The 26199-nt window shown below is 52.3% G+C and overlaps 2 protein-coding genes across 6 annotated transcripts in view; one reads left to right on the top strand and one right to left on the bottom strand.

The window, feature by feature from the left end:
- Nucleotides 1-5861, bottom strand: part of CASKIN2 (CASK interacting protein 2) — a 33706-nt gene extending 27845 nt beyond the window's left edge. For all 4 annotated transcript variants that reach the window (XM_036394856.1, XM_036394857.1, XM_036394859.1 and 1 more), the window contains exons 1-2: nucleotides 5722-5861; nucleotides 2896-3601 (exon numbers count right to left, since the gene is read on the bottom strand). In XM_036394856.1, coding sequence (XP_036250749.1) covers nucleotides 2896-2989 — 94 coding nt within the window. In that variant the 5' untranslated portion in view covers nucleotides 2990-3601; nucleotides 5722-5861. The remainder of the gene's footprint in view (nucleotides 1-2895; nucleotides 3602-5721) is intronic.
- Nucleotides 5862-18947: 13086 nt separating this feature from the next.
- LOC118693612 (melanin-concentrating hormone receptor 1-like) lies at nucleotides 18948-24589 on the top strand. Of its 2 annotated transcripts, none has more exons than XM_036394318.2 (2): nucleotides 18948-19119; nucleotides 22345-24589. In XM_036394318.2, exons 1-2 carry the CDS (start codon nucleotides 19062-19064, stop codon nucleotides 23385-23387), a joined length of 1101 nt encoding a protein of 366 aa, XP_036250211.1. In that variant the 5' UTR covers nucleotides 18948-19061; the 3' UTR covers nucleotides 23388-24589. The 2 variants fall into 2 exon arrangements, with proteins under 2 accessions (XP_036250211.1, XP_036250210.1); XM_036394317.2 differs by having other exon boundaries at nucleotides 22342-24589.
- Nucleotides 24590-26199: the final 1610 nt, after the last annotated feature.

The following is a 26199-nucleotide window of genomic DNA, read 5'->3' as shown; positions in this document are numbered from 1 at the left end:
CCAGACACAGCCATGTCCCATGAGCCCACCCCAGTCCTTAATATCTATGGTCTGGAAAGCACCAACATAGCTGGTGAAATGGGGCAAGTGGCTGACCGAACCTCCTCAAGGCAGAAGCTGAACCCCAGCAGGGCTTTGCTCCCTGTCCTTGAGAGTTTCACACCAGTTTGCTCAGCTGCTGCCCTTTCTTTGTACTTTGCATACGTTTAAACAAAAACCCTTCACCACTCCCTTGAGGAAGGCAAACAGTGAGTCCAGCTCCCATCGCCTTTCACAGCTCCTCCAGCCCCCGCTATCACAGGGGCTCCCCCTCTCCCAGCATCACCCTGGCATCCCCCCATCCCCTGTCCCTGGATCCTGCATTCAGGGATGAGGACATCCAAACTTTGCTGGGCACCGTCCAGCTCCAGAAGCTGTTGCCCCAGAGATCCCTGGCCAGAGGGGCTCTGCCTCTCACCTCCCCCGGGAGCCCCAGCCCCTCGGTGCTGGCCCTAGCCGGGCTAACTGGTGCATTGTTGGCGAGGGCAGCCGCCCAGGGACGTGATTGATCGCGGGGGAGAGAGGCCAAAGCCGTGATGGGTCGTTTAACAATTTCAATTAAACTCTGCAACGCTCCCGAGGCAGAGGGGAGGGGAGAGGTAGAAGGAAAATAAAAAGCGGGATGTTTCCATTGCCAGGGAGCCTCAGCAAAGCACGGCTGGCCCGGCAGGAGCAGCCTGGCTCTCCCAGACCAGAACCCCCTCCCTGGCTGCAGGAGTGACCACGGCGTCGCGCCGTCCCCTTCCCGCAGGCAGGACAACTGCCCTTGCCTGCCCTTTCCCTCCTGGCTCCTGCCCCCAAAAATCTTGTCCCTGCCCGCCCCAGCACCTCGGAATGAGAGGTGCTGTGACCCACTTGTGCGGCGGCGCTTGCGCGGGGAGGAGGCTGCGCACGGAGAATATTAAACGTGTCCCTGAAGTTCCCGCTGCCGGGACTGGCGCTTGGATTTTGCTTACGTGCGGTGACTTTTTTAGGCACAGGAAGCCCCAGAGGGCTGATCACAGCGATCGAGCTCCCAATCCACTGAGACAGCAGAAGGACTCTTAGAGGGATTTAAAAAAATATATAATAAAAAAAAAAAAACCAGCATCTCAGCCTGTCATATGGAAAAGGCACTTTAATGAGCAGCAAAGGCAGCAAATGCTTGGCTCACATGGCATCGGTGAGAAGAGGGAAAGGGAACCATAAGGGACGGGGAGGAGTGGTGCCCTCCACGCCAGGGATGAGCCTCCAGCACAAGGCAAGCCCCACAGCAGCTCAAGCACAGGAGCCTCACTGAGGGCTTGCAGCAGTGGCCTTGGAGGGGTCAGGGGTTTTTGGCCCCTCCTTATAAAGGAATAAAATGAAAATAAGCTGAGGGAGCCGCTGATGCCGCTGCAGCGGGGGAGTTAAACACACATGTTCACGTGGGTGCCCCACGGCTGCAGGGAGGGGAAGACTCCAGAGAGAAAACAGACAGGATTGAACTGTGAGAGAGTTACTGGAGGGTACAGGAGAAAACAAGTGTGACTTCACCCCTCTGGGTGTGCAGGAGGAGGAGAGCCATGAGCACCCCAGCCTGCACACACTGCCCGGCCATGGGACACCAGATTAGGGCACGGGGCTGCGTCAGCCAGCAGGACACTCATGTCCTGACATTATTTATTGCCTTGGGGGTGTCCTTCAACCCATCCACATGGGCAGACTGCTCTTGTTCAGCTCAGGGACCCTGTACAGGCACAGTCCCTGAGCAGTAGAGGCAATGGCACCCAGTACCTTCACCCAGGGAAGGGGCACCAGATGCCCCTGTTCTGGGGAGGAGGTGGCTCCCAGCCCTTCTGAAAGCTCAGCAGTTGAGATTTGCAAAGTTCTGGCCCAATCAAAGCTTTCCAGTAGATGACCCAGGGGAGCTGATCCCCTCCTCACATTTATAATCCTCAGCCTAAGTCGGGTTTCTTCGTGCCAGTCTCTCTGCTCTGAGCTGCTCCTAAGAAGCCTTCTCTTGCCTGAGTTTCCTCTCTCCCTCCTCCGGACAGCTTATTCCCCTTCAGCTTTTCCACCCACCCCCATGAGACCCCCCACGATGAGCAGCCTTGGCAGAGGTATCCACACTCCCACAGCCTGGGCAGCCAGGGTGCACCTTCCCCCAGCCAGACATGGCATCGAGAGCCCTTTTATTTACTTTTCCCAGTTTCCTTCTCTTGGTCTGTCAGGAGAAACGGCCAAGAGCTCAGTTCTATACACAGGCTCCGTGACAGTGGCCACAATCTCATCCACCTTTCCACCCTCCCCATCTCCTCCAGATGCTGTGCAGCGTCTGCAGGACCCCGGTGCCCTTGGGGACCCCCCCAAGCCCTCTGCTCACTCCAAGCTCTGCTTGCTGCTGACCTTTCCAAGAGCACAAGCAAGAAAACAGCCCTGCTGAAGGGTTAAACATTACCAGACTGAAATTCAAGGCTTGACGATTGGTTCCAGTCGACTGGCTGGGATGATAATTTTTCACAAGATAAATACGGCTGGGAGTGAGCAGCAACCGCTAAAGACCCTTTGTAGCAGCGTCCCCCCCAAAGCGGTTCACTTCCCCCCGCCACGGCTGCTTCCCTTCACCCATCCCTGCTCAGTGGCCCACACTGCAGGGCCCCTGGCCCCGAGCCCAAGGGGAACCCCAGCTCAGCTGTAGGATTGCTTACAGCCCAGTCATTCATCCGCACGGGCTGTGCTTGCGCTCCTGCCTCCGGCCGCAGCATAACTCATGAGCCGGGGGTCAGAGCCAGCACTTGCACCCCGGCTTGGCCAGCACTGAGACTCACACCCCAGGACTGGCAGGAGTGCCCAGCCAGGGGGAGGGAGCCCAGGGCTCTCTGCCCAGGTACTCACTGCTCTTGGACGCCTTGATCTTGGCCACCAGCTTCTGCACTCCAGGTACGTCCCCGTTCTTCACGGCCTGGATCAGCTCCTGCTCGCGCCCCATCGCAGGCAGGTGGGAGCAGCAGCAACGGAGAAACCCTCAGATCCCAGAGGTTTATAAAGCCATGGGAATAAGCCCCTAATTCCTCAAAACACACTTTGATGAGAGGTGAAATCCAGGAAGAAAGACACTTTACAATCCCACAGGGCATAAAAACCAGAAGGAAGAAGTCTTTCTGTTAAGGGCAGAAGTCCCTTTCTGCATCAGGAGGAGCAGGACCCAGATGGGGTTTGGTTGGAGAACATGCAATCAGTTAAAACAAAAATTACTTCAGTGCTCGGGGACAGGCTCCCAGCAACACAAGAGCTCTGTGAGACAAAGCCAGGCAGCTCGAGGCAGGGTGTCCAGCGCTGGCAGCATTGGGATGCCCTCAGCCTCTCACAGCACTCCTGGAGCCAGAGGTGGTGTGCTTTGCTCCCTTCAGCAGGCTCTGCTGCGTTGACGAGTCCCTAATTCATCCCAAAGGGATTACAGGCTCGTTGCCATCTGGAAGTTATAGATCCTCCCTCTCTGGTGCTCATTAGCCCCTTCGTTTTGGCATTCCTCTCGGTGACGGCACTGCAGGCACGCTGGGGAGCCCCGTACAAGCCGAGCCCCGGCACAGCAGCCCGGGACCTGCGGAGGGAAGAGCAGAGTCAGCCCCCAAAGGCCATTTACCTCCCGGCTCCGTCGCGACAGCTTTTGTATCCGTGCTGAAGAACGAATACTTTGACTATATTTAGTCCTGGAGGGACTTGGCTCGTCCTTATGTTAAACGGAGAGGGAAGAACCTGTGGAGGAAACCTCCCGAGGGTGCTGCCCCCAGAGCGGGACAGGACAAAGCTCCTTCCCTGCCCTCCTGGGGCCAGACACACACCACGTCCTCCCTGAGGGCAGCACACGGGGCTTGGGGCACACGACGTCTCCCCCTCTCCTTTCCCGGTGGCAGTACACAAGGAATGGAGCTGGGAAGGTTTAACCAAAGCTCTCTGCAGCCCATGGGAGTGGGTCAGCCTGCCTCACACTCTTCTCCTCCTGTGCAAGGATAAACCTTCACCCTCCAAACTTCCCGGGACGCTCCATGCCCTGGGACCCAAGACACCTCACAAGTTCAGGAGCTCTCTCCGGCCCCAGTGAGGAGCTGGGTGTAATTCAGCAAGACAACTGTGCTCAGAACAGGATCAAAGCCATATCCTGGCCAGCCAGGGTACCCTGGAGAGGGCATAGGGTCCTGCAGAAGCAGTTCACATGTCCCAGCCTGTGCTCCCACAGTGCACCCGGGCTGCCCAAACTGTGTGGCAAGAAAATCTCTCCTAGTTCAGGGCCATGCACCTGGCAGGCTGCTCCAATGCTGGGGAGGAGCGTGCGTGCAGGAGAGCAGGGAGCACACACCGTGCCAGCTGCGAGGCTATCGCCAGATCACCCCACAACTTCCCCCCTGCCCATCCAGAAGGGATCAGAACCAGCTGGTGGCTCGGTGGAGTCTCCCTTCCTAGAGCACTCGCTCTCCACAGTTTATGTAACAGCGGGTGTTGCTTCCTCCAAGCAATCGAGGTCACTGTTCAGAGCATGGAAATCACAGGCGAGACAAGGCAACAATGACAGGTCCTGTTGGGATGGGGGCAAAACCAGAAGGAGAATCCCATGGCATAGCATTGCTCAGCCGGGAGCTGCAGCTTCACATAACCATGGACCCCTCACGGCTTCCCCGTGTTCCTGCACTCCCCAGGGTGCAGCAGCACAGGGCAGATGAAAAGATGATCCTCAGGTACTGCCTTGGCTTCTGGAACAAGGGGGTGTGTGATTCCCACACCAGGCTGGGGGGTTCTCCCTCCACCGACACTCATTCAGCTGATGAATCCCTCGGCACTGAAGCTGGTCCCCCTCGGGGTCAGCCGTCACCTCCCCTCGTCCTGGGGCACATGCACAAGCTTATCTACCTTACAACAAAGTTTCAGCCACTTGACTCACACTAACCTCTCGCTGCAAACAAATCCCCTCCCGAAACCTCCTGTGTCGCACCGTCTTCAGAACTATTTCGTTTAAACCTGTGCACTGCATCCAACTCTCTGCTGCTCCTCAAGAGCGCTCACAAGAAGCGAACGTGAGGCGGTGAGACGACTTTGTATTTGAAAAGTCTGTCCGCTCTCTTGGAAAACAGCCCCGGTGCTGCTGCTTCGGCTCCCGGAACACGCGGGGCTCAGCGGGCAACTCGGAGGGACCGAGAGCTCCGAATGCCGACCTGCACCTCCTCAGCCTCCCCAGAGAGGAGCAGCGAAGGTATAATTCGAGAAAAATTCAAAGCTGGAAAAGCAACAGCAAAACATCCCTCCCACACGAGCAGAGCTGAGCCTCCAGCCCAGGAATCCACCTGGAGAATCAAAGTATCCCAAACATTCCCGCAGCCAACGGCAGCGCTGGGGGAAAAAAGGAGGGAGAAGAGGGGGGGAAAAAACCCCAAACAAACCCAAACCAGTTACGTAAGTGGCGGAGGAAAGATGCAAAGAAGCTGCAGGCACCCGGCCGGGTCCCGAGGGGCGGTGGGGGCAGCGCGGTTCCCCCGGGAGGCTCCAGCCCCGCTGCGGGCGCGCCCGGGCCCCCCTCGCTGCCCGCCCGGCCGCGCCTCCGCCTCCCCCGCCCCGAGACCCCCGCGCGGGGCGGCTCCTTCCTCCGGGGAGCTCGGGGGGATTTCTGCCCCCACCGAGGCCAGTTGTTCCGCGCATCCTGGGGCGAGTTGCTCCGCCGGCCCCACTCACCTGGCGGCGCTCCCAGCCCGCCGCACCGGGGCGAACCGAACGGCGCCCGGGCGAACCGAACCGCGCCGGAGCGAACCGACGGCACCGGAGCGGACCCGCCCGCGCCGTGCGGAGCCGCTCCGGAGCGCGGCGCGCCGAGCAGTGCCGAGCCCGGCCCGGCCCGGCCCGGCCGCAACTTCCCGAGCCGCGCAGGGCGGGAGCGGGGCCGGTACCGGAGCGCAGCCGCGGGTCCCGGCTCGCAGGCGGCGCGGCACTCTGCAAAGTCCCGCTCGGGCCGGCCCCGTCCCGGCAGGAAATCCCTCCCCGGCCCGGCCTGATTGGAAAAGCCCGGCGGGTTGTGCGGCGGGGCCGGGCCGGGGCGGCTGTCACTCACCGTGATGCGGCGTCGAGCGGGGCAGGGGCCGGGCCGGGGCACCGGCACCGCTCCGCCCTCGGTCGGGCTGCCCCGGGCTCCCGAGCATCGGCTCGCTTTGAAGGGGGTCCGGCTGGACGCGCAGCGCGGTCCGGGACCGGCGATGGGGAGCGGGACCGGCGTGGTACGCGACCGACCCGGTGCTTCGGGACCGGCGGGGTTCGGAACCGAGCTGGTGGGAGATTCCCCATTCTCGATCCAGGACCGAGCCAGTGGTTCGGGACCGGCTCCCTTGGGAATCCTCCATCCTCCTCAATCCAGCTCCGAGCCGGTGTTTAGGGACTGGCATCGTACAGGACCGACCCAGTGCTTGATCCGGGATTGGTACAGGACGGGCCTCGGAGAGAGATCCCCCACCATCGATCCAGGAGCAACACGGTGCTCTGGGAACCAGCCTTCCCCCCCTTTCAGCCCCAGCCCTCCCCCTCAGCCCTTTGCCCAGCCCCCAGCCCCTTTGGCAGAGGGGCTGCATAATGCCACTGATGGCACCCATGGGACCAAAATCCGATCCCCAGCTGTCCAAGCCCCAGATTAATCCTACTCTCACAAAGCACTAAAACCACCAAAAATCACCTATTTCTGCCAATCTTCAGGAGAAGCAGCAGAGGCAAGTGCTCCCTCGAGCACAGTTATTTTAAAACAAGAGATTGCCTAATAAAGCTGGACAGTTTTTGTTGCATGATACCGCTGGATTATCATCAACTAATCAGATTAAAAACACACGGAGGCTTTGGTTTTATTCACTAAATGGCCAGCCCACGGCTCCCTGGGGGAGTTGCAATGATCCCACACCTCTTCAAACCAGGCCCCCGAGACATTTCACCAACTGATGGTTTCATGAGCAACCCCAATGAGGGGGATCCTTGGCAAGGAGGAGGGACTGACGTCTCCAGACATACCCTGTCTTTTCAGCTCGGGAATAAAGAGATTATTATGCACATCTAATTATAAATGTCAACATTTTATGGCTGCTATGCTGAAGCACGAAGCTCTAAGTAGCCCTGCTAGAAAGGGCTGTGAAGTGAAAGGTCTTGTTATTCCTCCTCTGAGTTTTTCCAGAGCTTGTAAAGCGCAGTGACATTTATAATAATCCCCTGAATTTATATGGCACCTTTGGTCCTTCTAAGGATCTTAATTAAGCTTTGCAGCTTCCTGAGCACAGAGTAAACCCACTTTGCAAAAGAGGAGCCCAGGTCCTGTTTGGTACAAAACGTGTGTCCCATTTCAGGCAGGGGAAGGACTTTTTCACCCCAACGACCTTCAGCACACGCTGTTACACCACAGTAAGGGCACAGCGCCCTGACATCCCCAGCCAAAGTCTGTGCTGCTGCAGCCACACTCGTGTGGCTAAAGCTGGGTAATTCATACTTTAATCTCTGCTGTCACACAAGCCTTTTGAATGGAGGGTGTTATTGGAGGGGTTTACTAGAAATCAACAATTTCTAGTGCAGCCCCAAACATTTAACCACATATTGGCAGTCCTGACACTGCACCAGTGCCTTCCCTCTACAGCCCTGCCTGCAGGGAGTGCAGCTGGGAGGAGCAGGCAGCAGACCCCATTTCCCCCTATGAATCCCAGTTTTCCAGCCACCTCTGAAGGTTGAACAGCTGGTTGGTGACACCAGCAAAAGAGCTGCCAGTGGCTTCAGCCGTGCCCACCTTGCAGAGCTGACAGACCCCCCCATGACATTTATTCCCCTGTGCCTGCAGGTGCTGACAGCATCAATTGAGTTTTCACTGCAGAGAAAGTCCTTTAACAATTCTATGCAGCAGTACAAGATGTTTTAGAGTCTAGGGGGTTTCAAGGTGCAGGCACAGTTGTGTGGCCAGCTCTGCCCTCAGCCTCTGCAGAAAGGTGCCCAAGGCAGCACTGACTTGTGTTCCTCACTTTGTGAGGGGCCTGGGGGCTCCAGCCGGGTCGGGCTGCTCAGTTCTGCGGGGCCCCGGTTCCTGCTTGCAGCTCCTCAGGTCGATGTTGCCATCTAGAGGTCCCTGCTACGGCGATCGTCTCCTTGTAAAGTACTGGGAAGGAGGTTGTTGGGGTTTTTTCAAATTCAATACAACAATTCAAAGCAGTTTTTTAGGTTCGCCCATGTCTTGGGTAGCTGCAGCTCATCCTGGCTTGTCTCACAGCCCCTGCAGCTGTGCAAACCCCTCCTCTCTACTCTGACTTTATTTTGAGATGGGGTAAAACTCTCAAAGCTGTGCATTTGCTGCCCGGCATGGAAGCAGCCGCACTGGCAGAAGCAATACACACAGTGGTATCCACAGCAGCTTCATGGCCAGCGCTGGCTCCAGGTGAGGCTGACAAACATGGCTCCAAATTTTGGAGTGCAAGACTCCCAGTCCCAAATCTCACCCATGAAAACCAAACTTGGAAGTTCATGGCCATTTCATCCTCACTGAATGGGCAGGAGATCTGCAAAGGCCCATACCAGACATCCAAAACATTTAAAGTATGTTATGAACCAACTGGATGGAAATACACTTCTCCCCTTTCAGCAGTGGCTCAGGCTTCTCTTTTCCTTTTTAAAAAAACAGTGCTGGTTTTTAAAAGTGTGCCCATCTTGACCCCAGGCCTTGCTGCAATCCCAGGGCTGCATCTCAGACAAGGGAGCAATGGCAGTTTGATGCCCATGGCAAGGGTTGATTCCCTGGGTGGGTGTGCAGACACCGCTGTCCAAACACTCCCAGTTCAGGGTCAGCACAGGGCTGGTGTCTGGCACCTGCACCAGGGCAGCACCACCATGGCAGAGGCTGCGTTGGATCACAGGATCTGTCCTGCAGGGAGGAGGGTGCAGGCTGAGGATGAAGCAGGATGGGGAAGGGCCTCTCCTGCACCAAATCAGGCCATGCCAGAAAGCAGGTTATTGCCCAGATTTAAAGCCACCCACAGGAGCCCTTCCTGCAGCTCCTGACATTTATTCACACATCACCTGGCTCCCTGAGCACTGAGGGGTGATGGGTGCCCCACTGCTGGGCTTTGCTTGTGTCCTTAAGCAGCCCAGCAAGTCTCTGTTTCATTCCTGATCCTCAGAAGTCACATCATGTCCCCATGGAGCCTTTCCTGTACCGGGATCCATCTCCCACATTTCATCCAGGCCAGGCATTTCCCACCCTGCTCAGCACTCCACCTCACAGGCACCAGTGTGAAGGGCAAAGTGAGAGCAGGACAGAGGATCTGCACACAAAGGTGCTTACGTAGGTATTTACTCCATTGCCTCTTACACACCCTCCTGGCAAGAGCTGCTGCTGGAAGCAGTCCAAGGAGATGAATTAGGGAGCTTGATCAAGAGAGAGATGCACTGCCCACAAGGAGGAGGAAGAGGATCACAGCTCCCTCACAGAGACCAGGCTCTGGCAGACAGAGCTTTGGGCTGGTTTGGCCCCAGACATCTCCTGCCATGCCACAGCACAGCTGCTACCTGCAGCTGGCCACTGCCACCAGGAGGGCTTCAATGCCAGGATACATCCCAGGCCCAAGCCAGAACTTGGACACAGCTCCATGAACTCATGCCCTGTGAAGCTGAACATCAGCCTTAGTGTGAAATGCAGCAGTGACTGCCCTTAGCAGAGCTGGTGGGACTTGCTGGTGGCAAAGAGCTACAGAAACCCATCCAGAATCAGCTCTCAGACAGGTAGCAGGGCTTGGTGGGTTAGGAAGCTCTGGTAGTATTTTTTGCAACAAATAGTTTCCCCTCACAAAAGTAATGAGGTAACCAACACCTTGCTACGTCATTCCAGGCTGGCAGTCCAGCTCTGAGCTCCCTTGAAAAGCAGCTCCTCAGCCCTGGCTGGAAGACGTGCAAGCCAGGAGTTACAGCCTGCACCAGCCCCTGCCCTGGCACAGCAAACCCAAATCCTTCCCCTGAATCCCTGTGGGAACTTGGGCAGGTGCTGGCATGGGGCTCCTTCCCACGTGCCAGTTCCTGGCTCCTGCTGGACTCACCCCTCCAGGTACACGTGAGCTGCTGCTCTCACTGTCCTCCTCGCCCTGCCTTCCTCTTCTTGTCCCCCTCCAGCCTCCCTGTGCTGACAGTCACTTCTTTCTGCTCTTGTGCCTTTCTTTTCTCTCTGTCTCCCTTGCTTAGTCCCTTACTCAGGAAATTAAAGATAATCCTCCCTTTTTTTGCAGCCGGATTCCCTGTTTAACATTCGCTGCATGTGCTTGCACTGATTCAAAATGGGATTAGACTTTCTGTTGCTTTGATGTCATTTGGGCTTTGCACTTAAGGCAGAGGGGGGAAAGAAAATGTCTGTTAACAAACCTCTTGGATTCCACCCACCCTCTTGTATCCATCCTGGAAATGAAGGTCAGGCACATTTACCTGCAGAAACTGAGCCCCCTTCTAGGACTAATGTGGGGGGAATAAACCAACTCACAACTGCAGCACCGCACTCAAAGCGTGTGGACCTCATTCCCTGGAAACACCCAAATTTCACTCTGGCTTCGTTATCATCCAGCTGCGTGGAGGCTGAATGGCTCCCATGAGGAGGGAGGTGTCATTAATCATCAGAAAACCACAACTCGTTGGCTGTCAGTGGATATTGCAACCTCCAGCTGCCGTGCAGCAGGGAGCGCGTGGGCCACCGGCATCGCTCCAAGGATCGGGGCTGGGGCTGCCCGCCGGGAATACCCCGAGCTGCTGCTGCAGGGTGGCTGTGCTGGAAATCCACATCCTGGGGCGTGACATTTGTGCAGAGGCACAGTCCATAACTTTCCAGGGCATTTCCCTCTGCTTCCTCAGGCCTGAACTTCTCCCCCTTTGGAAGATAAGGGTTTGGGGTTGTTCTTACTGCTGGTCCTTCCAATGCCAGTACGAAGCAGATGAAGAACATTTTTCTCATGTTGCCTGAAGACATTTTGCTTTGCTTCCAAGACACCACTCCTCAAATCCGTGATGTCCAAAGTGACACAGTTCACACACAGCTGGAACAGAATCTCACACCAGAAAAGTGCCTTTCACAAGAGATTCTGCAGAGCCATGGCCAGGGCTGGGATGTGTCAGTGGATGCTATTCCTGCTTATCCAGGACAATCCACGGTCTCCAGAGCCTCACAGGTGGCTTCTGCTTCCTGATACTCCGTCTCCATTCCCACCAGAGCTTCCCTTCACAGGCAGCTGTGTCTCCTCTGGGTAACAGGCAGATCTGGGGGCTGCATAACTGGAGATGTTCCAATATCCCTGAAACCATCCCAGGACCTTCTGCACATTGTTTAGAAGAGCAGCTCCATGGATGAGCACAATCCATCCATGACCAGAATCCACCTCAGAGCCCTGAGCCCCATGGGGAGTCACAGCCAGCACCAGCAGAGCGGAAGTGGGGACGCACCTTGGCAATTCTGGGGCTCTGGCTGCTGTAATCCCTGTCACCCACACCACATCACTGTGCTGCAGCCCTGACTGGCACTGCCACCACGCTGGGCTTCCTTCAGGACTGCCCAGGGACTCAGGACGTGCCTCTGCCAACAGCGCAGTGTCTAATCCATTTTGCCTGGTGCACACTCACAGACTTGATTAATGTCTGCAATGAGCTCCATCCATCATCAGGGAGTAAAGGAGATTAGCTGTGCAGCACGCCTGCCTTGCGTTGATCCCATTCTCCAGGCCTCCTGATTAATGGCGAGGCCGCCTTATCTGCCAGGCCAGGAAACACGAGGATCCGGCCTGCCTGTGGATGGAGGGAAGCTGTGGGAGCTCAGGAGCAGACAGGGCAGTGCCAGCACAGCCACAGCTCGCTCTGCCATGGGGCCATGCTGCTGCACCTCTGCTCCCCACGCTGCCAGCTCTGCTCTCCATTCCTGTTGATCCCTCCGTCCCACTGCTCCTCTCCTCCTCCTTCTGGCCCTTCCCAGCCATGCTGACAGGAAGGAGAGCAGCAATTGGAGCACTGATGCATCCATGCAAGAATGCATGGAAACCAAAGACTGGGGCTCCATTTTCCCTCGATGGGTCAGCAGGGAAGATGTCATTCCCTATCCATAGAGGGAATTCAGATGAGTTGATTTGGAGGCCTGGAATAACCCAGTCAAATCCCCTCCTGGGGTGGGGGCGAGGCTGCAGCTGACCAGGGCTGTGGAGAGGCTTGGCTGAGCCCTTCCCGGGAGGACGCACGTGTTTAGTGGATGCAGGGAATTAGCGGTGCCATCTGGATGGGCTCCAGCTCCTGCCCCTGGCTCGCTGCTGATGCTTCATTAACAGCTCCCTCCTTTCAGCTCCGTCTCCTCGGCTTCTGCTGTGATCAGCTGGGCTGGAGTTTTGTTGTCTTGGGTTTTTTCCAAGTGGAAATTATTTCTCATTTCTTTTAACAATCAGGATGGAGAGAAAGAGACAGGAGAGGAAGGAATTTCTAGGAGATGAAAGGGCAGGATTAAGGACACGGCTTTCACTTTGTTATCCCTCTAGTGTGGCTAAGAAATTCCTTTCAGAAGAAGGCTTTAATTAACCATGATTTATGATGGGAATAAATCCTGGACCTAGAGATAGGTCTGGCTTCTTGGGTCTACTGACAACCTCAGCTGCAACCTCAGCAGCCCAGATTTGTACACACACACATGGTGTTACACAAAACTTAGCACATTTAGAATTGCTTTGCAAAGGCACTGACTGTCACCCCAGTCTGGAAAATAAGGATCAGAGGAAAAAACCCCAGGCATTAGCAGGCCACTGTGCACGGTGCCAGTGGAAAGATGATCTGGGTGCGCTGAACCATGGGGCTATGGTGGCTCAAGATGTGGGAAGGGGCCTTTTGCACAGAGTAATAACCCAGGACTGGAGGCAGTAGAAATATCTCTGTTGCCTTCCAGACCAACAGCCCTTCTCACACAACAGGAAAAATCAGGGAGAGAGGAGAGAAAGACACCCAGTGGCAAACTGGGACATTTAGAAAGCATCGCAGTGATGTATTTGCATCTTCCACTGCCGCAAAACCTCCAGGAACTGAGTCAATCAAAAATAACATTTGGAGCTGATTTTTATCCAGATGAACTGTCTCCAAATATTTTAAGGCAACCAGCAAAATGGCCAGCTTCTGCTTGTTTAACCCTTCTTCTGGAACCTGCACTGGTTCTGAAAGAATGCACCATTGGAGAAAGCGCCTTTTCTGTGAGCCTGACCTGCAGAACTGGATGTGGTACCAGGCCTGTTCATCCCCAGCATCACCCTGGTCACTTCCCTGTGCCCTAACTCTGTCCTGACTCACTCAGCGTTCCTGCAGCTCAACTTTCTGTGCAGATCTGGACATGAAAGATGAAGAATCCATGCAGGTTTCCAGAGGAAGCCTCACCCCCAGTTTACACAACAACTCCTGCCAGGGAAACATCTCAGCAGGTCCCTCTGAGAAGCACATTTGCCTTTTTCTGAGCCATGTTAAACAGGGAGCTCACACTGAACCCACATCCTGCTCCTCTCCCATCTTTCCAGCTAATGAACTCCCAGCTGATAACAAACGCTGGCTGCTGCTGCTGGAGCATCTGCCTCTGCTCATGTTTAACAGCCCAAGAGGCAAAGCACTTTACTGATTATTGTTTTCATAAGTGAGCATCATTTTACTTTTTCATTATCATTTTAAAAGGTTCCCACCTCTTCCACTGCCCTGAGCCACTGCCTCCAACCCCAGCAGATGCCACTGTGCCCTGCAGTGGCACAGGGAACATATGGTTGTTTTCCCTGGGGGGAAGTGGAGAGGAAAGGAACATCTGGCTGCTCCAGCAACCCAGCTGCTGAGGTGAGCAGAGCTTTTCCTGCAGGGGCCTGCAGGTTTGTGTCAGGAGGGTTTCCCATCCCATGCTACCACTGCTAATGGCCCTCTTGACACAAGACTTTGGTCTCACTTGGGATTTAATGCCTTATTAATTTTACAGATTTTGTGCTTGTTCACATCTTCTGCAAACTAAAAATTTCCTGTGACATGCTGTATCAAATGTTTTACTGGACTTCAGGTAGAGTTAAAAAATCAACTATTACTGCTTTCTTCCCCCCGCCTGCCCCTTCTCAGGACTAGGCAGCAGGATTGCTGTCTCTGGTTATGAAACACCACTTTTTTTATTAGCTCTGTCATAAATCCTTACACTTGGATTTGCAATTTCATGTGACAGCTCTTTCCAGACTTTGAATGGAGTTTATCTCGTTTCCCTGACTTGAACCTCTCAGGATTTTCCCTTTTGCTTCATCTTGGATCTGTAATTTCCATTTCCATTTCCAAGCTTAACAACATCCTAATTCTCATTGAAAAGAAGGATGGCATAGCACTCATTTTGGGTTGGGCAGACACCAATTCTTGATCATCAACCTTCCACATCAATCCTCATGTTCTGTTTCCTCTTGAGCTTCATGAACAGTTATCCACAAGCCACAGACCCAAGCCAAAACTTTCTTCCCTCAGTTCAGACTCAGGAGGAATTCAGGTTCCAGCTGCCTTCTCCTTGTGCTAATGCCTGCTCTTGTAAAAGGGAATCGATGACTAACAACAAATACATACCCTGAGGCAGGATTTGTCTCCCTGAGGGCTCCTGGCTGTTCCTGTCCAACGTCAAGATGTGCTGGCAGCTTCTTATCTCTGACAAGGACACGGGGGATCTGCCCATTTCACCAAGCATACATCCACATCCCTGACCTCAGCACATCGGCTGACCTGGCCCTGGAGCCCGACAGCCTCTCACAGGGCAAGTCCTGCTTAGCCCCTTGTTATTTTTGGCTGTGCCTTTGTCTCTGGGATCCACTAACCTTTAGCAATGAAAACAAAACCACAGAAGGTGCTGCCCTGGCCTTTGGCTTGCTGAGAGCAGTGGGATGGCCAAAGGCTGAGGGCTTAAACCTCAAATTAGCAGTGTGGGACTGGAATGAGCCAGGCAGCCTGGACCTGTCATTTCAAGGGCAGGAACCAGTAGGGAGAGAGGAGGTCATCATCTGGTTTCAGATAAATGCCCACTTTGTGCTAACTAATTAGAAATTCAGCACAGATAACAGAAGAGCTTAGATGACCATTTAGCTGAAGAATTCCTGTAAAGCCACATGTGGCTTTTGAGCAGCTGAGAAAGGGAATTCACCTGCTGCTTTCATTAGAGATGCTCATGTCTAAGAGAAAGCAGAGCCTGGGAGTTGGGAAATCAGGAGCTTGCTCATGGCTCAAGCTCCTTGTTCATAAATAGCAGCTCGGGGCAGAACTGGATCACACTGTAGCACCGACCTGAATCAAATAAGGCACCAAGGCAACATCAGCTTCTTTCCAACCTGCCAGACCATACATACAGCTGTGCACATCTGGATCAATGACAGCAGCACCTGAGTCACCACCAAGCTGCCTTCACAAACCTACTCCTCCAAACATACGAGTTTTCTGTGTTTAGTTTTTAAATCAGATCATTACATTCAGTACACATCCCTCTGTGAAGATAAAAAAGTTGTGCTGAGATAGACATTGCAGGAGGAGGGATAAGATGCTGCAACCAGGGCTGTTGTAGAGAGAATTGCTGTCAATTTTTGACCTCAAGCTCAGCATGTGGCTTTAGGGAAATTGTTTAAGTTTGCTATCACTTCTCATCTACAGGGAAGGAAAATGTTATGTGGCAAAGACCCACTTTCATCAAACGAGATAAAATGAAACAGCAGTTGGAAACTGTTTTATTGATCTTGCCTGGAAAGAAGGGAGACTGATATGCAGCTATCAGACAAAGACAGCACTCAGTCAGCATGGAAGGTTGATGCACCATGTCTAACACATCCTGAGTGAGATCATCCCTATCCCTAAGGCCACTACAAGGACAAAACTTCACCCATTAGGCTACTTGGTCAATGTAATCACAGTCAAAGAGCTAAGCAATAAAAATGCAGAGGCCCATTCTGTAAGTCTGGAGTTGTGAGTAAGGAGAGCAATGAGTTAGCAGGGAGGATTTGCAACCTGGCTCTTAGTGAAGGCTTCTCTCTCCAGAGTGCAAATCAGAGCAGCAGCCAGGTGCTAAATAAATATTTAGCAAATGAGAAAGTCTCCATTTAGTGAGAAATTATTTGGTGAAACCAGCAGGGGAAATGGTTTCAGTAGCACAGGTAACAGAAGCCGGCGCTGCTCTCTGCCCCATGGGATGCTGTGGTTCCACTCATGTTGCGTAAGTCAGGATCTCCAGCTGGGACAGGCACAGGAAATATAACTCATTACTGAAATGCAAGAGCCTTTCAGGGTTAAACTGCTGTTAGACCAGCCAGATTCATTCCCTGGTTGCAGAATTTGCCCAGCAGCAGCTTTGGATGATTACTATCTTTCTTCATAACAGCGATGTTGCAGACAGGATGGTCTAAGTGTAGTGGTGATGCCAAGTTTGTAGGAAGAAGTAATTTTTCTTTCTTTTATGTTCAAGGGCTGAGCTCCATTTCCTCACTTTTATCTACATCATTAGGCTGTCGAGATGACAGTTCCCTGTCTAAATGTTAATTACTATATCTCTCTCTTAAGAGGTGTTTTCAAGGGGTTAGTGCCTCAATCTTCCTTGTAATTACATGCAGTGGTTAGCACAACTCATCGGCTATATCCCAAGGTCCCCTGAGAGCTCATCCCTGCTGCAGTTTCCAGTAGATGAACACTCACAGAACCAGTCCTTCAGAGAGCTGCTGTCTCCAAGTGTTCAGGCAGATAATGAGCCGATTACTGTGCCTGCTCCTGCTGCCGACGGCAAGCTCTGTGCACAGACAGGCTGTGCATCACCAGTTGCTGCAGTTCCAATTCCTCCCGTCTCTCTACCCCTTCAAACTCGGCAAAACTCTGCACAACCAGTCCCTCCCCAGGGCAAGAATTTCCAGATTATTGACAGAGCAAAAAAAGGGAAAAACAAACCTTGTCAAAGCCTGAATATAAAAGCCCAGTAATGAAATAGTGACACAGAAACGGTGGTGAGGCAGATCTCAGACGCTGAGCATGGCTTTGTCATGTCAGGAACAGAGCTGCTGTGGGTTTTTATGCCTCTACAGCTGAGAAGAAGGAATTACAGCTTCCTCATGTGTGAGGCTTTTCTAAGTGAACAGCAATAGCTGAGATTGCAAAGTAAAACTAAATGTGTGCTTTGGAACAACTGCTATATTTAAATGTCAGACTTTTTCTTTGAAAGCTATAAGATACCACATTCCTCTCCAGGGAAAGTGAGTAGGAGCCTGTCTGTGCAGGGAAAATGTTTGCAATAGCAACTGCCTACCAGTTTCCTATGCAAATACTCCTAATCCATACTTCAAACCTGGATAAAACTAAATTATCTGAAGGCACTCTGCAGAGAACAGCACCCTGCTCACAACACTCGAACACCCACACACATACCAGTGCTTGCTTTGCAGTAGTAACCTCATAGAGATGAACACTAACATTCATCCAAGATATGAAGGAAACAGTTTTTAAAGAAAGTATTAACTGAGAAACATCAGTTTTCAACAAATTGTACATGTTCAAAACTTAGATGCCACAGATACCTGCCATGGAAAAAAACTCACAGGCAAATCACTGACTGAGGCAACTCCAGAGACTCAACAAAAACCTTACAGCAGAGCAGACAAATTGGCTTCATCCCGTCTCTGATTTTTAAGAGCTTCAATGCCAGGGCAAAATGTGCACCAGGTTTCTGTCTGCTGCTGGTCCACTAGAGGACAACCTAATAATGATGAACTTCTTTGGGTTACACAAAAATGGCCCATACTGAAACTGCTGCTGCCAAATCTGGCTGGGATTGCTGCTCTGTGTGTTCACCTCCCTTTTACAGGTACAGATTGATTCCTACAAAATTATGAAGCTCCAAAAAATTTCTCCTTCAGTTGATGCTAACCTTTGCAACTACAGAAAGAAAGAGACAGAAACAAGGGAGATTTCCAGGCAGACATATGTCATTTTTATAAAGCAAACCATATCCACTGCACTGTGCTCTGCCACAGAGAGAACCCTGCCTGTTGCTGCTCATAGGCAGAAGGATTTCTCACAGGCTTCTGACATGATACCATGGGTTTTTTTCAGTCCAGGAAGTGCTCTGAGGTACAGAACGATCTGTTTGCCTTGGTAACATGTGATTTATCAAACTGTAATGGAGGAATCCATCTCATGTATAAACAGTGGCTAGGAGCACAAGACAATCATCAGCTCAAAGCCACAGAAAAGCACAAGCTACAGCTCTGGCAATGCAAAGAAAAGGAGTAAAACAGCTTCTCAAAACCCAAGGGAGTCCTTGCCTAGTATTTTTAAGGCAAATAGAAGACAAATAAAATCTGAGCTAGCAACAGAGCTAATTTCTGGAGCTGGGAAGCAAATGAGCTGTGGCAAGAAGCAGAACAGCAGAAAACAGCAGAGAATTAATTACAAGTGAAGTGTCTCAGGTTAGAATTGCAGTTAGAGGCATCAGAGAGTGAAAGCAACAGTTTTCAGTGGGTAATTTGCTTTCTTAACATCCTTCAGCCCCACTGGGACTGTGCCTATGGCTCAGGGACTAAAAGTGCATGTGTCTGTAAAGAGAAAAATACACACTGAAGGCAGATCAGAGCTACTTAAAAAAATAAAAAATAAAAAAAAATTGGTACTCCTCCTGACGCCGGCGAGCGCAGGCCCCGGGAGGGCGCGGATCCCAGCCATGCCCTCGGGTGTGATGTGCGGGGGCACTGCCCAGCCCCGCTGTCGGCCCCGCTCCGCACCCGCGTTCCTCCCACCGGCAGCGGCGAGGGATGCTCGCCCCCGGCGTCTGCCCGAGTCAGCTGCTCCTTGATGTCAGAACCTGCTCGGGCTCGGCGGGGCGGGAGCGGCACCGAGCGCAGCCGAGCTCAGCCGCCGCTCGCCGGCTCTGGCAGGGAGGGAGGGCTCCCTCCTCCTCCTCCCGCCTTCCGCCGGGACAGCGCGGGGGAAAGAGCGGCCCGTCCCAGCGCGGGGAACTTGCCCAACTTTCTCCGTCCCGGCTCCCGGCACTCGCTGCCATGGCCCCCGGCAACTCTTCCCGCAACTTCTCGGCACCGGAGGCTCAGAACGGCTCAGGTGAGCGGGGCTGAGCGGGGCTCGGAGGGGCTGCGGGTGATGGGGGCTGGGACAGGGACCCCCACCCTGCCCGGGCCGTGCCGCCTTCAGCACCCGCGGCCGGACAGCGCCGGGCGGGCGGAGGGACGGGCTGGGCGCCCCGGGGCTGCGGGACCCCCCGGCCCCGCACAGCGCTGAAACACCGCCCGGCCCCGGGCCAGCCGCTACCTGTTGGCTGCCAGGCAGCAAACTCCAGCAGCCCGCAGGTCCTGGCTGCTGGGAAGGGAGGAACCAGCCAAGCTAGACAGGAGGGGAAGCACAGAAAAGATGAGACAGCGCTGGAGAGGGATGCAGAGATCCTTACCAGCCTCCCGTTTGCTCCATTCCGACCCTGTTTTCAAATCAATAGTTTAGGGTCGGGCAATACAGTTCTCAATGGCTCAGGCTGGTGAAACTCTTCAACAGAAGGTGGTTTATACGTGGTCTTTGACTCTTTCTGCACCAGAACAGTCCTTTAAAAACCAAAAGTATGCCTTAGGTACTTCCTTATGAAATGCAGTGAAGATGAAGTCTATTACATATCAGAGTATGGCTTAGTGCAACAACCACCTTAGAGAAAAAAAATTAGCCCAGTCCTCATTCAGTTCACATAGAGCAGCCCCTTTGGGACTTTAAGAAAAACTATCAGGGCAGCCACAGACCTACAAACAAGGACAAATCAATGCCTGAAGCAGCTGCTTAAATACAAAATATATTCACTTGGATATGCACAAAAGCAGCACTGAAAATTCAGATTCAATGATGTCTCAAGATGAAAGAGACTTTAGAAAAGACAGAACTTTTGAGTATTTGATAGATGTGCTCTTGTGACTCCAGCCCATAAAACACACATGAACTACAGCTCCAAATTAGTGCAGCTGATCATTCATGCAAGTCCTGCTTGTACAGACAGCATCAGCAGGACAGGTGCTACAGCACTGCACAGCCCACCCTCACACAAAGCCTTTGGGCCTGCACACATCCTGCTCTGAGTCTGGCTGAGCTCATTCCAAATGTTACGGAATCACCATGAACACTGCATCGATTACACAGAAGGAAAGGGACATTTTGTCCCAATTTCCAGCTGGCATTAACCATGTGGCATTTATGTTTCACTCAAACAATCCTTTCCCACCACACTCATAAGGTTTGCAGTTAAAAGAAAGGAGATCAGAATTCATAACAGCTCCATGCAGAACAGCAGGATCAGAATCATCATCTTCCAGTTTCTGGTCCTCCATCTTCTAGCATTAAGGAGGCTTGAGATATCTTTGGATGCTCAAGAGTGTCAGATTTCAAGAGGGTGCTGATGGCTGTAGGTTATCTGCTAAAAATCACATAACAGGGGATATTTTCTTGCATTAACAGGTCACCAGGAGGAACAGGGAGCACTTGAACCCCCACAAACGGTCTGGACAAGGCTTTTTTGTCTTGTCAGCCAAGCCTGGCTTCCACCTTCAGGCCCCCTGCTAGCTCTTCTGTGCCTCACTGGCTGCTCTCCAACACCTGCAGAGAGGCTTCCCAATAAATAGTGCAGGAACTGCTTTATTGGGTTCTGGCATTGGCCTTGGACTTATTCATGCCTAAGCTGGCTGCTTCCTAAAGCCAAAAGGACTGAGCCAGTGGCAGCTCATCATGGCCACTTCTAAGAGCACTGAAATATGGCACACACATTTCCAGCCACAGGCCAGCAGTGTAGCCCCAGTTATCTTGCTAATTCCATCAAACTTCTCTTCACACTGAAGGAAATGTGGAGAAATTTGTACTCAAGAATTCCAGAGGTCAAAGTTAGCAAATACCACTTCAGCAAACAGACACTGCTTTGGCAAAGACTACACCTGCAAGTATCTCTTATTCCACTTAATCTAATTGTCAAGATTTCCCTAGGTTCTGTTGGAGGAGGCTTCCCCACTTCTGCTGCTAAGGAGATGGAACAGTTCAGTGCCTGAAAGCATTTCCAATTAGCAGCACATTGAATCATCTGCAATTCAATGAAAGGCAGCCTGGGCTGAGGGGCTGTCACGAACAGTCCTTGTACAGCCAGGTAAATAACTCACACAAAACCATTTCCTAGAAAAAAAAACCCCACCAGGTCCCATAGGAGAGGAGTAATGAGATGAAATGAGATTTGCCTCAGCTAAGAAGGGCTGTCTTAGACTTCAGCACAGGGGAACCCTGCAGAACAGAGAGCACCACCATCACTGCCTTCAACACCACCTCCTGTGCCCAAGAGCTTGTGGCTTCAAAATGTGATTTTACACCCTGGTGAGGGACAAGGCCAATGTGAATTTGATTATGTTTGGGGGTCCCACCCCAAAGAGCAACAGTCAAGCATTGGTGTGGATAAGCTAAGTATTATCAGGCAAGAATTTTGCCTTGGAAATCCAATCACATCCAGAACTCTAAGACAGTAGCTTTGAGCTGTTTTTCTCCTAGGACAATCCCTGTTGAAGGGCCCCTCTGAAACATACTCCCAATCATTGTCTGACCACATACTTGGATTTCTTATTAGGAAAAAAATTGGAGAAAGTGAGAGAGGCAGGGAAGGAAGAGGGAAAGGAGAGTGCTCTCTGGCCTAACCTTGGTAAGAGAACAGGGACACAGCCAGGGTACAGTCCCAGATCTCACAATACAGATAAGCATGAGGTGTCTGCCTGCATGGTCAATGAACTCTGTGTCTCACACCATACAATAGATAAACTACCCAACAGATGAACTGAAGCTTTCTGACAGCAGCTTGAGTATAGACTTTATCCAGATTTTGGCACCCACAGAAAGGCTTTACTTCTCCAGTGTGGGAAGCACAAGCTGCCTCACCCACTCCCCTCAAAAACACTTCACTCCATGGAGTAAAAGTTACTCTCAACTCTGTCAGGTGCTGGTGAATGCAGAGGCACACCAGCCAGAGGTTAGTCCCTCAAAAAAGGGCTGGGGAGTTGCAGGGCAGGACAGAAGCACATCAGGAGAGCTGAGGAAAGATGCCTGCACATAGTCAGGTTTGGGCATGCTGCACGTACTGAGAGGCAGAAAAGGAAGTGCCAAATCCCCAGCTTAGCCTCTCCAAGTGCTGGAAAGGGTGTTAAAATCATTCCAATCTATGTCTTTGATGGGGATGGGTCCATCTGCAGGACAGGGCAAGCACACCGAATTGTAAAGAGGTTGTCTCTGGGTTGCACTCACTGCTTTGGTTTGTTTTGGCATTAGCAGAGAAGCCAGCACCACACACCAATGTGATCATGCCCAGTCTCTTCAGCATCATCTGCTTCCTGGGCATCATGGGGAACCTCATTGTGATCTTCACTATCGTCAAGAAGAAGAAGCTGAGATGCAAGCAGACCGTGCCTGATATTTTCATCTTCAACCTCTCCATCGTGGACCTCCTCTTCCTCTTGGGCATGCCCTTCCTCATCCACCAGCTCTTAGGCAATGGCTCATGGTACTTTGGAGCTCCCCTGTGCACCATCATCACCGCCCTGGACACAAACAGCCAGATCACCAGCACCAACATCCTCACAGTGATGACACTGGACCGTTACCTGGCCACCGTGTACCCCCTCAAGTCCACCTACGTCCGTACGCCATGTGTTGCTGCTCTCGTCATCTGCCTGGTGTGGCTCCTGTCCTTCCTGACCATCATCCCCGTGTGGATGTACGCAGGCCTCATGCCCCTGGAGGACGGGACCGTGCGCTGTGCTCTCCTGCTCCCCAACCCAGAGACCGACATCTACTGGTTCACCCTCTACCAGTTCATGCTGGCCTTTGCTGTGCCCTTGGTCATCATCTGCGTGGTCTATTTCAAGATCCTCCAGCACATGGCCACCGCCGTGGTGCCGCTGCCCCAGAGGAGTCTCCAGGTGCGTACCAAGAAGGTCACCCGAATGGCAGTCGCCATCTGTTCTGCCTTTTTTATTTGCTGGGCTCCCTTCTACATCCTCCAGCTCGTTCACCTGGGCATCGACACCCCATCCATGGCCTTCTTTTATGCCTACAACTTTGCCATTAGCTTGGGCTACGCCAACAGCTGCCTCAACCCCTTCCTCTACATCGCCCTCAGCGAGACCTTCAAGCGCCAGTTCTTGGTGGCCATTCGCCCCGCCAAAGAGCCCTGTCGCAACAGCAGCTCTGCCAACAACAACAGCATGACAGAGGCCAGCATGTGCCTGAAGCTGGCGCCAGAATCCACCCAGCAGACTCAGTTCCAGGAGGACTTTTCCCCACGCTCACTGCCGGTGACTGTGGCCGTTCACTAGGGCAGCAGAAAGCCTCTGGATCTGTGATTTGATGGAGGAGCAGCAGCTTCAGACAGGTCTTGGAGCTGCCTATGGACTACAAACTTCCACCTCCAAAATGCAGGTGCCTCCTTTTTCCATTACTCTGTTTCTGCACTGCTCCCAGCCCATGAGATGCTGTGTGCTGCCGCTTTTCACCCTGCACAGGAGGACCCTGCAACCACTGGGCTCCCAAAGAGGATGAATGGAAAAGAGAGAAAGGACAGAAAGAGGATTTCTGGGGGGAATATTTACCCTACAAGAGCAAAACCTCTATCAACACTGCCCAATAATTCCTCACCTCTTGGCCTAAGAGTTCTAAGCAGCTTGTCAACATAGATCTTCTTCATTCAAACCTTGAACCTTTGAACCACAATGTCATATATGTTTTTTTTTTTAATAAGTAATCTGCAGACTTTGCTGGCTGTGCTGATATCCTAGAAGCACACAGCAGAGAGATCTTGGGGACAGAAGTCTCACTCAGCCCTGTTGCTTGGCTTTTCAGTCCAGCCCCATCTGCCTCCAGTGGGCTGTATTGTTTGGCAACCAAAACATTTCAAGAACTGGCTCATTTTGATGCTAATCCTAAATATCTCAAGCAAAATAAGACACATAATAATCACACTGCTTCAAGGGACTGCAAAGAATTCTCAAAACTGTTGCTGCTAACACCAGCTTTGTGGTTTTTCATGCCAATGAGCAGACTTTCACAGTGCTAGTTCTTCATGCTGCTCTTCTGCCTCATGGTCTGCATGGCCATTGGGGAACCCCTGGCAGAGGGTTTTAAGCAGGACTAAAAATCACAATCTGTGGAGCGAGAAGATGTGAAAAAGCAGCTCAGGGGAAGCAGAGTTGCTTATGCAGCTTCCTCAAAAATAACAAATGCTTTTCACAAAGTTGAAAGAGGGAAAATTAAATGTCTGTGTGTTGTATATGCAGCTTTAACAGTCGGAGGTTAGGAAGTAACTCTGCTCATTATAAAGGAGAGAAAAGACAGCAGAGATCAGCTCAAAGCAGGGATTACACCGACAGCCTGTGCTGGGCTCCACAGGGACCATGCAGGCATTGTTCAGCACTTTGTCAGACATGGAGGGACTGGTTACTGTAGATGGATTTAATTTAAAGAATTAAAAAGATCAAACAGTCCAAAGGAATTTGTTATTCCACACTTACGGTTTCATGCCACCAGCCACCCACGATATGCTGAGAACAGAATTTCACCCTTACTCAGCTCCAAAGCAAAACTGTGACCTGCACAGGATGTCCTAAGCCATACACACACTCACAGGTGCCCCTAATGCACCACATTGCACTTGTAAGTGCATTCAAGTACAGCCAATATTTCAGGCTACACCCTGTAGAGAGCACACAGCCCTTCACTCACCTCTGGGGATCAAAGCAGCCAGGTGTGCAACACCAGCACCTCTGACACCATCACATGCAGCACATTGCTTTCTGAATCATTGTACAAACCTCAGGACAGGGTTTCTCTGTATTTTCTTCCAGGCTCTGTCAAAACCAGCACATCCAGACCGTGGCTGAGATTATCTTGTGGATGTTTCGCCCGTGTTTCCTCAGCCAACAAAGCCAGACACCTGCAGAACTTTCAAGCTTTATGGCTCAAAAGTCTTTGCTCCGTTTTAACTGCCAGGAATTTTCACCTGCTGTTTTTCATGGAGCTGCTTTGCTCTTTGGTCAGTACTCTCCCTGAAGGGCTCATGGAGCGAAGGTCGAGGAGGATGTGTGCTGTGCCAGCCAGACTTGCCCTCGGGACAAGGGAAGCTATTGTGTTACCTTTCTCCCATGAGGCAGGGAAGGCAAGAGCTGGCACACTTTTCTGGGAAAGGAGGTGGTAATGACTGGGTGGGTGTTTCTTCCTCTAGTGCCAGCCATAAGGAAAGTATGAGAAGCAAAAACAGCCCGAGTTATCAGGGCTCTCTCAGAGAGCAGTACATTGAAGATACTATCTCGCTTACACAGTAAAGGTGTTTATGGTTGAACAAGTCTGTTCCCATCTGAAGTGAGTCCATCTGACCCGTGTGGCCAAGCCATGTGCTAAAAACCACAGGGGCAAGTGGGCTGACCACGAAGGGAGGCCACCCCAGCACCAACTGGTGCAGCACTCAGGAGGGGTTTTGTGGGGCAGACCTTTCCCAGATCTCATCACACTGAAGTCAATACACCAGTCCAACACTGACCACAACACAGGCACCTTCCCAGCCCAAAGTCCTGTAGATCTCATCTGTGTGAGGTGGAAATCCTTACTGGAGAGACTGGTCCCAACACCATGGAGAAAGCTTCCAATGCCAGTGTCCCAGGAGAAGCATGTGCTTCTTCCCACTACCCTGCAAAGGCTCTGGTTTCCATTCCCTCATGTTTCTCCTGCCTGTCGTGAAGGGGTTTCCTAGTCCAAATGTTTAAATACTGGCCGTGGGGTCCTTCCCTTTCCATGTACATCCATAAAAGCGTCACAAATACTCCCTGAGAAGACAAGGATGTGGACACCTGTGTATGTATGGAGAGGCTGGGAAGAAAGGCACAGACAGGAAGCAAGCTAGCAATTAACATAGCCAGCATATAACTTTTGTCAGCTTCCCAAAATCACCCCAGAGCACAGGGCAAGATGAACAAAAGCCTGTCCTTAGGAGCAAACCTACTGATCAAATGCCTTTGGAGGTGTCACTCTACTAAGATAATAAGGCAAGGCCTTCCAGGAGCTAAACAGTCTCTGTGCACCTTGGTGTGACCTCCTCCAAACATCCTATCCCTTTTCCAACTTTTTCAGAGCTGGCTT

Source organism: Molothrus ater, chromosome 19, assembly GCF_012460135.2.
Source record: "Molothrus ater isolate BHLD 08-10-18 breed brown headed cowbird chromosome 19, BPBGC_Mater_1.1, whole genome shotgun sequence".
NCBI classification, from domain to species: domain Eukaryota; kingdom Metazoa; phylum Chordata; class Aves; order Passeriformes; family Icteridae; genus Molothrus; species Molothrus ater.
Note: the sequence above shows the minus strand (reverse complement) of the source record. Positions and strands in the feature narration are given on the sequence as shown.

What these genes read in the sequence shown, in the direction of transcription:
- LOC118693612 (XM_036394317.2), top strand. Translation starts at nt 19,062, where the DNA reads ATGGCCCCCGGCAACTCTTCCCGCAACTTCTCGGCACCGGAGGCTCAG. An exon ending in GGAGGCTCAGAACGGCTCAG is followed by an intron (nt 19,120 to 22,341) that starts GTGAGCGGGGCT and finishes TTTTGGCATTAG; the next exon opens with CAGAGAAGCCAGCACCACAC.